This window comes from Cicer arietinum, chromosome 2, assembly GCF_000331145.2.
Source record: "Cicer arietinum cultivar CDC Frontier isolate Library 1 chromosome 2, Cicar.CDCFrontier_v2.0, whole genome shotgun sequence".
NCBI classification, from domain to species: Eukaryota; Viridiplantae; Streptophyta; class Magnoliopsida; order Fabales; family Fabaceae; genus Cicer; species Cicer arietinum.
In genome coordinates, this window is record NC_021161.2 from 4,470,169 (window position 1) to 4,480,458 (window position 10,290).

The 10,290-nt window shown below is 29.7% G+C and overlaps 1 protein-coding gene across 1 annotated transcript; it reads right to left on the reverse strand.

The window, feature by feature from the left end:
- Nucleotides 1–4,048: 4,048 nt before the first annotated feature.
- LOC101488572 (glycerol-3-phosphate dehydrogenase [NAD(+)]-like) lies at nucleotides 4,049–9,055 on the reverse strand. Its single transcript, XM_004489496.4, has 11 exons — nucleotides 8,656–9,055; nucleotides 8,021–8,097; nucleotides 7,454–7,526; nucleotides 7,110–7,327; nucleotides 6,555–6,662; nucleotides 5,824–5,887; nucleotides 5,698–5,735; nucleotides 5,492–5,612; nucleotides 4,841–4,895; nucleotides 4,689–4,737; nucleotides 4,049–4,583 (listed from the first exon to the last, which is right to left on the reverse strand). Exons 1-11 carry the CDS (start codon nucleotides 8,828–8,830, stop codon nucleotides 4,428–4,430), a joined length of 1,134 nt encoding a protein of 377 aa, XP_004489553.1. The 5' UTR covers nucleotides 8,831–9,055; the 3' UTR covers nucleotides 4,049–4,427.
- Nucleotides 9,056–10,290: the final 1,235 nt, after the last annotated feature.

A 10,290-nucleotide genomic window follows, 5' to 3' on the forward strand; every position in this document is an offset into this window, starting at 1 on the left:
GAGTGCTTTGATGGCTTCGTTTGGATGCATTCATATCGTTTAGAAGTTTTTGTTTTTGTTTTTATTTTTTTATTTATATCCTTATACTCATATTGTAAATTATGTGAGTATTTTTTATTAAAATAAAAAGCATAAAAAGTTTCATTCAAATATGACAACTTGAAGTACAATGTATATTTTAGATAGCAAAATACATCAAACTGGATTACAAAAATAAAAATAGACAAACATGATTATGAAAGTAGAATCCCAAAACAAACAAGTGGTTGAATGCATTCATGCTGGAATTCCTTCATATAAATTTATTTAAGGGAAAACCACGAGAGATTTTTAATGGTCTCCAATAATAAATAATGATGGAATTTTGAATTATAATCACGTTTTCCTATTTGTTTTAATGCAAATTGTGCATTGAGTTTGAAAATGAGTTATTTGATGCGAGAAAGTGAATTCCAGTGTCAATAATGTCATCAATATACACTAACAAAGATAGGATACTTTTGTAGTCTCTACACAATTTCTTAATTCTTTTTTAATTTCTATAGAAAAATCACAATTTTTTAATCCTTATACTTATTTCACATCTAATTTTAGTGTTTGCCGTAAAAAACATACATACCAGATTAAATATTCTTTTTCTGCATTAAAATAAATATAATTTTTTTTAAATTATGGTGTATGAACTAAATTTATATTACGTTAAAATAAACACAATTTTGTTTAATGATAAATTTTGATTAGGTTAGATCTGTGAGTTAATTATAGCGAAAACTCTTTTAAGACAAAAAAAAATTAATTTTTTAAAAATAAAGTAGAAAAATAATTTTACAAATTTAAGATATTACGCTTCTAAATTAAAATGTCAATTTACTAAAAAAAAAAAAGAATAATAATGATAAATAACACGTTTCTTCTGCTTAAACGTTTGGTGTAGTTGATGACACAAACACAACCCAAACACTTTTTCTGACGCCGCACTTCTTCCATTCTTCAATGGCTTCATCCTTCCAAAAACTTCTGAAAAAACCCCTCCTCCCTAAATTCATCCCTCCCTTTCACCCTTCACTTCAATCACAAAACCCCATCATCATTCCCCTTAATCAACAACAACAACCCTTTTCAGAAAACCCAATTTTAACTCATCAATTCATTGGTTCCTCAACTTCCACCTTCATTTTCCCTACTTTCCCTTTTGGGTTTGCTTCAAACCCCGTTTTTGAAAATGGGTTTCTCTCCAATGAGCTAAAAATTGAAGATTCTAAAACCCTTTGGGCTGATAGCACTAAGAAGAAGAGGAAGAGGAAGATGAATAAACATAAGTATCAGAAACTTAGGAAGCGTATGAGGAGACAAACTTAGGTGAGGTCACAAGGTTCAATTTTTCATTAAGTTGATGATTTTGTTTTGATGTGATGATAAAGTGAAATTTATGATGTTAATTTTTAGTGGAGGAAAAATATTGGGGGAAGTGGAATGATGTTTTGAATTTTGTGGGAGGTTAATTAATTTGAAACATGAAATTTGGTTGGAATTTTTGGTTGTGATGATTGATCGATGGAGTTAATTTGGGATTATTCATTGTTGAATTTTGTGGTTATGAACCATGATAGATTAATTACATTGTTGTTATTGTAGTTTATTTGATTTGATGGTTATTAGTTTTGATGATGATGATGAATGGATAATTGGGGAAGTAGTCTTGTCTTTGATGGATGAGATTTAGGGTCTGTTTGGATAAACAACTTAATTAACAACTTATAACATAAGTGTTTATTGTATAAGTTCTTATTATCTATAAGCTATTTCTATAACAAAATATTAAATAAAGTCAAATTGTTTACATATTAGCTAAAAGTTGTTTTCTTTGGCTATGCTAGATAGCTTATTGATATAAGCTAAAAACAACTTATGAACATGTTATAACCTATTTCTATATGCTATCTCATACGCAAGTATTGATGGAGGTAAATAAGTTCAAATAAGACAATCCAAACAAACACTTATTTATTTGTTTTTGGTTGGAATTTTGCAAATGTATGACATTAATGTGAGTGATTCTATGACTGTATCCCTTGCAGACTACAGTTGGGGAGAGTGAGTTTGTTTGTGCTGTGTGATTAGAAACCTGAAGTTTCAAGTTTGATTTGTATATGCAAACACATTAGAAGAACCTATTATTTGTGATTGGTTATTCTATATGGAGTTTCAATTTTTATTTATGACTTGGTGGCATAGAAACTTATGTCAAGGAAGAGGAAATCTTTGTTTTAGTTAATAATTTTGCAATAGTGCAGAACTATGAAACGTGGGTGGAGTTACATAATACTACTAATATAAGGCTGTGTTGTCAATTGCAGATCGTGAAAAATAACGGTGTTCAAATTCTGCTACACAAGTGCTATAGCTCAACTATAACTTATATTTGACAAAATTTTGTACTAAATAGTGTAGTGTGGAAAAATAGCGATTTATTCAAATTTCATTTTGCTATGCTTTAACGCCACTATAACTATTATTTAATAACACTGGTACAAGGAGAAAAAGCAATAGGATATGGAAATCATCTAAACTATGTTGTTGTTATTGATCTGAAAAGATTATATTAATATTTTGTAACCTTTAATTTTCATTGAAAGTTGGTATCCTAGCTTTTGAGTTCAGAAGAATCCATCAAATAATGTATTAAAGTTTACTAAGCAGTTCATACTATTATGAAATCCACAGTACTAAGCAAGAATTTACATGTTTCTAAAAAATCTGAAGAAACTAAAGTAAAATGTATTGGCAGCTTAATAAACACTGCATTCCTGTCTCACTCTAATTTGATTAAACTTAAAAAAAAATTCAATAAATGGACTCAATAAAAAAACTTTTAATTTGACATGTTTGTGTATTCTTCAAACCTTGTTCTTGTCATGCTCATGATTCTAAATAGCAGTTGCTGTTATGCTGCAAACCTTTATATTTGTGGTAAAATGTGTCTGATGCAAGTATGTCTGATGCAAGTATGCAACATGCTTATATACGAAAGACTAGTATTTGTTGATCTCTATGTTCTTTTTGTCATATGATTTTGCTTTCTGTCATCATCTATCATCTGTTTCAATAGCTAACTAGTTAATAATCACTTGTTAATGCTGGTTCTCTGCATTGTTCTGTTACTGAAGCCAAATGGTGTGGTATTTTTGACTGGTTGATCTGATTTTTGATCGGTTTTTTCGAGTAGTGGTTTAGTTTTTGAAACAATGTATGAATCTCAAAGTGTGGTAAGTGAGAGTGTGAAAGATTTACTGGCACAAGGAACAGAACGCAAGGTTTTATATACAATTTTTTGTAATCTATTCACCAAGTAACTGATAAATAATGTCCAATGTTTAACAAATTAGTCTTATATTTTTGTAACTATTATTACATGATGGCATGACAGTTATTCTATAGTCATTGCACTGTGCAACAAGCTGTAGAATAATTAGTTTTGGTGTTCCGATATTTCTGATCGAAGTCATGTCTTGGTGTTCGACTGACATTGATACCTTAATTACATTCAATTAATTCATTTTTTCAAATTATTACATATGTTAGTGTCGAGTCTGGTATCCGAGTTTCATAAGTTGTCATATTAAATTTAAATACAATTTATTCTGATTTCAAATTTAAGAACTATTTGCGCCATTTATGTTGTCGGCTTGACCTATCCTTAAAGTCCGTACGGAAGAATCATACGATTTTATGATGTTCATTGAGTGGATGCAGAAACTTAACAAGAACATTCGATTTTTTAGCTAAATTCAAAGTTGGTGGTTGATGTTATGCGGCATATGTGTAAGGATGAAATTAAATTTGGTGCTATCATTTGGGAATACAAAAGGTTACTTTTATGTACTGTTTCAACTCTCATGTAGTGTATCTAAATCATAACTCGATCATTTGATTTTTAATGAAACTCGCTAGTTTATTTGAGTAAAAGTTACGGAGAGTTAAAAACAATGGAAAAAGATGTACTCCCTCAAACACATAATTCAGTTACTAGCTTCTGGAAAAAAGAAAATAAATAAATAAAGCAATCACTATATATATTCAAAATTACTTATTTATTATAAGTCTATTGCATGTATTGTTTGCAGTGGAATTAATTTACATGATGAGAAATTCATATAAAATTTAACTTCATTGGCCTTGAGAGAAACTCAAACATACATTATTGCTATAAAACTTTTTATATTGTCAAATAATTACGATCAATTATATATTCGACTTTTAATATAATTTTGATAAAAGTCAAATATATTTTAATGATCTATCAATTATAATTGTAATTATAATTGATTGACAATGTATTTTTGTTTACTCTAAAAGAGTATATACCAATAAAATAAATAGTCTATGTGTGAAAACAATAAATTAACACTATCTCCAAGCCCCTTAAATTAGAAGGACCTTGGTGACTTCTCACTATATTCAACAATGGCTGATGGTGGAAGGAGACCACTGCTTATTTCATGAACTGTTGAGAAGAGAGGGAATAACTCTAGCCAGCCACGATGGCTTAGAACTTCATATACTTCCCTTGCAGTTGAGACACCCTTGTTGCAACAAAATTAAAATTTGGTATTAAAAATGACTAGTTTTACTTTCCAAATTTAAACATTGTAGTTTTTGGTTTGACATAGTAAGATTCATGAACATACCTGCAACTTCTGGCCTTGTAGCATCTCAACTTCAAGCTCATCAAAAGATCTATAGAGAATATACAAAATCAGATACAATAAATCAACTATTTTCCTTTTCTCACTTTGGAATCATAGAATAGACTAGAGAGAAAGAAACACAAAAAACTAACCTCTTCCCTCCATTCTTTGCATAAGCCTCAGCAACTTTCCTGTTCCTTCCTCCCACTGCCATAAATAATATGGATTTTAATTAAACTAAGCAACATATTATTGAAAAATGAACTTTTTTGTTGTAAAAAATTCTTGTAGTCACCTCAAATTTCGATCATTGGATGAAGATTGAACAATTTATATTTGAAATTAGTATTTTAAACTATGTAGTACCGATACTTTAAATTGAAGGCGTGTCTAGTATCTGAAATGTGTCAATAAAGACATCGACATGACACTTCTATTTTTTAAAATTATTATTGGTGTCAACATGTTTGTATCAGTGTCATATCTAGTGTCAATACTTCATAGATTTTTAAATTTGGTTTGTTAGGTCAAACTATGAATTGTTTGATCTTCATCCAACAATCCAGATTTGTTGGTTGCAGTGGCTACCTATGAAGTACGGATACTAACACACACACCAGACATGACACTGACACTAACACGTCGACACTGATAATAATTTGATACAATAATATATTGATGTAGTGTTGATGTTAGATACTGACATATGTCGGATATCGATACACACATTTGGTTAGAAGTGTCGGTAGTTATAGAAAATCTATATATGAAAAATATGGAGTGAAATTATTTAGCTTCCTTACAGCATGTTGTGATAAGGTCAGCTACACCACAGCTCTCAAAAAAGGTACTATCCTTAACAGATGGAAACAACAACTTTGAAAATGCCTTCATTTCTCTAAGACCAAGTCTCATGATAGCAGCCTACACATATTAAAAGAAATCTTAGACACAAATAAATATTTTTTATCCCTAAAAATCTTCATATCCTAAAATCCTTTAACCTTACTTTTGTATTATTTCCCATCTCCAGGCCATCAACAAAACCTGTCCCATTTTTGTGTCATTCTTTAATCATTCAATTTTTTTAACAAAAGTGATAGAACAAATAAAGTGAAAATACATTACAACAAACCTGCTGCTATGGCCACAACATTTTTTAGTGTTCCACATAATTCAACTCCTTCAACATCTTGAACCTATTTATAAATATACACAACACAAAAATCATAAGCACAAGTAATATGTCAATGTTTTACAAATTTAAAACTTCTGTTCATCACATGATTAATTCTACCATGTTGTAACAGCTCAGTCCCAACAACCGGCACTATACTCATGAACTTCTCAGTCCCTTGCAAATTAATGAGATTTGTCTTATGTGAGAGTTGAACTTAGCTCAATTGGTAGTGGGAAGTGGAATTACTGTACTTATTCCTTAGGTACCTATCGGATTCAACTCTCGCGGAAGACAAAAACTCGCTAATTACAATGGGAGCAACGGGGGCGAGAAGTTCCTACCAATTTTTGCCTTTTATGGTAGTTGAACCTGATTGGTATCTAGAGAATAAGTACCGTTATTCCACTACTTCTGCTACCATGGGAAAAAGAGGGGTCGAGAAGTTCGTGAGTATAGTGTGATCGTTGGAGCTGAACTATTACACATGTCATGACAATGTTTTTTAATTCTTAGATATTAGTTTAACCAAACTCCGAGCTAGAATCTTCTGCAGTGGCCGGAGATCAGTTGAATCTAAATGCAAATTCCAACTATACCTAGATTCAACAGTTCTACAACTGCAGAGGATCTAGACGACTGAATAATAAATTGTGATAAGTTTTTTCATACAAGATTGATGCACTCACAGCTGTCACAATGAAATAAGGAGTATAAAACAAATGAACCCATCTCTCTGCAGCTTCTCTGTTCTGTCTGTATCCAACAGTTGCTTCACTAAACTTCTCTACAGCTATCTGTTCAAAAAATAATTATCAGGATATCCAAAAAATGCAGTTATCTGACAAGAAAATTAGAAAAAGTAAATAAAATATTTAATGTTACTGTAAATATTTTTATAGTGTTAATCAATCAAAATCATCATATTATTAAAAACTAACTATAACTATTTCTAAAGTTACGCATATGATTGATTGTGATTTAATAACCATGTCATACTTTTTATATAGACACTTGTATCAAAATTAAACTTTTTTTTTTCTTCTGGAATTTAATTCATATACATTGTTATTATAAATCTTTTACAATGTTAATCAGTCAATCATAATCTTTAAATCATTAAAAATATTTATCTTAATTTTAACTACTTATAAAGTCACACATAGAGGATTGGTTTATTTGACGAGGGTGTATAACTTTTTAGACAAGCAATGTATCAAAATTAAACTCAATGTGCTAACTACCTCATTTGCTATGTTGGCTCCCATCAAAACTGAACAATTGATTCCTAATTCATGAGAAATGAGAGTAGAGATCATGCAAGGTCCTTCCATTTTGACTTCCATTCCTTTAACAAGGGAAATAGCCTCAGCATCTGCCCTTATTTTCCCTGCTATCCTTTTGCATATTCCTTCCATAAATTGGTGTGGAGTCACAAACACCAACATATTTGCATCCCTCACTGCATAAAAATGCAGAGTAAGTTCTTTTTAATGCTTATTGGAGTTTTCTATCATTTTTTTTCTATTTGAAAATTTTAATTGTCTAATTCACATTAAATATTTATCAAAAAACACTTATTCATTACCTGCATTTTCAAGATCTGGATCTGCAACAACATTTTTGCCAAGCTTAATTCCAGGTAGATATTTTACATTTTCCTGCAAAAGCAATAGATATACACTGACATCCAATAAATAAAAATCTACTATTTTGTCGCGTCATTCTACTTTGTAACTATATTTTAAAAATGATAATAATGATATGGAAAAATAGAAAACTCGTATTGAACAATCATTAATTAAAGACTTAAAAGTAGTAATATTCAGCCAAAAACATTGAATAAACAACCATATAGACCCTATTCTATTACTGTAATTCTTAAATGTATCAAAATTATAGAAACACCCGAATGTGTCTCATGTCAGGTCCCAAAACGTGTTGTTCGTTTTCAAATGTGTTCAGTTTGGTCCGTAAATACTAATAGAAGACACACTCAAAGTTTTTCCAATTTTGATATATTTTGTAATTTCAATATATTTAAAGACCAAAGAGACAATGTTTTACACATTTACGTATCAAAATGGCCATTTACTCGAAAAGATTGAATGCATAATATGGAGATGAAATACATTGCCTATTCTCTAGTCCTTACATTGGTTTGATTGATGACATCTGTGAGCTTCTCTCCACTTGGTAATGTCTCCTCATATACCCACATCCTAACTTCATCTGAATTTATGAAACAATTCATCAAAATATGAAATTTAGGATTCTCTTATTTATGAGCAAAAAATTATGTTTCAACATAAAGTTAAAATTTCTATATTCAAATCACATTGGCATTTTCATCATTATATATCTCCCACACCCAGACATGAGAAATTCAATGAAACACTAACACACAAAATCATTCGATACGACCCTGATACTAACATGTAATGATACTAACATGTAATCACCGATAATAATTTAAAAATTTGAACTAATTGAATAAAATTCCATGCATTAGACACATTGGATATTAGACACATGTCACACATCAAACACACTTCAATCAGATGTATCAGTCCATATATATATATATACATATATATATATTGGAGTCAAATGTTAGCATAAGAGACTGAGTTGATCGAATGAAATTAGTGTCAATGCCAACATTGACATGTGTTGAATATCAGACACATGTCAAACATCAGACATACTTTAATTAGAAGTGTCTCTGCTACATAGACAAACATCACACATGTTGAAAAAAATTTGGTCCAAAAGAACAAGAAAAAGTACCATGGAAATTGCTGAGCCTTAGAGTGTTAGAGGCAATAAGTTTAGATGCAACACTACCCCAATTTCCACTACCAATAACAGTGACTTTGGATCTGTTTGTAACATCACCAACACTGTTCAAAAAACTGTTCTGAGATAAAGTTTCTCCTCCTTGAGCTTCAAGTGCTGGAGCCATAACAACAAAGAAAGAAGTGAAAGATTGCAAATTTGCAATGAAAAAGAAGAATAGAAGCTAAGAGGAAGATAATGGATATAAGGGAAAGAAAAGGGTGATTAAGGAGGAGATGGAAAACAAGTTTTCGTGAAAAACTATGTTTATGTTAAAAAGTATAATGAAAAGTTTTGAAGTTAAATCTGGCGATTCACTCTATGTTTGAAGTTTGAAACAAGACAAGGACAATAACATTGTGTTTGTAGCTTATGTAGGGACCACTTTGTGGATTAAACCATGAATTACTCTTCCAAACATGAATACTGGCTAATAGAATTCAACACTCATAATTAAATACCAAATTTCAACATCTTATTAAATATATTCAGTTTTGGTGTGTTTGAATTCTAAGGAAGAAGATAGAATCTATTAAAATTTATTAAAACAAATCTCAATATATTTTGATGCCATCTAAACATTCTATTTATCAAATACTTTTTATATTTGCCACATCAAAAATATTGCTCTCCCATTAGAATCACTTCCTCCATTTCTCTTTTTTATTATGCATTTTTTTATAATATTATTATGTATTTTTTATTACTTTCAATTTCTGTCGATCAATCAATTATGAGTCATATGTTACGTTATCAATTTTCCTTTTACATTCATACAATTATTTCACTTAGTGATGAGTAGTAATGATTTTATACGTTGAAAATTTTATTATTCATTCAATGCAATGAAAAAAACACTACCTAACTACTCATAAGTATTGTTATCAATACTCCTTATCCAACCTTTTGTATTATGTAACGGTAATAAATCAATCAAACACAATAAATTATTATTAGCTCTACTTAATCTACTATGATTTTAAATTTGCATTTACCATTATGCGGCAATGTCATTGTCATTCCACTGTAACCACGACTACAAATCACAATTGAAAACTAAGACTCTAAAAAAATTTCAATGACGGGTAAGTATTAGAGTCGGAGAATATTATTTTACTTTTTAGGTAGACTTTCAACTTTACAATATTTTTTCACAAACAAATGATTGCATTCATAATTTAATGATAAAAACTACTTTGTTATTTTCAATTTTTTTGTGTATTGCAATAATTTCAAACACAATGACATTTGAAGAAATTAGATTAGGTTTCACAATGTAATTTAAACTAATCAATATTTTTCAATTCGACATTTGTTTATGTCAGTCAACCACATGCATCGTATGTGAGTGTTGTTGATCTTATAAGCTTTTTTTCTATGAAAGTGTGACATGTTCCAACTTTAAGTTTAAATTTTTTTAAAGACATTGATATTATATTTAAATTTGTCTCAACCATTATTATATTATACTTATAAAATTTAAATTAATCAAAAATATATTGATTGTCAACAATATCATCATCTCACTTATGCCCATTCAATTACATATTCAAATGTATGAGGAATATATATATATATATATATATA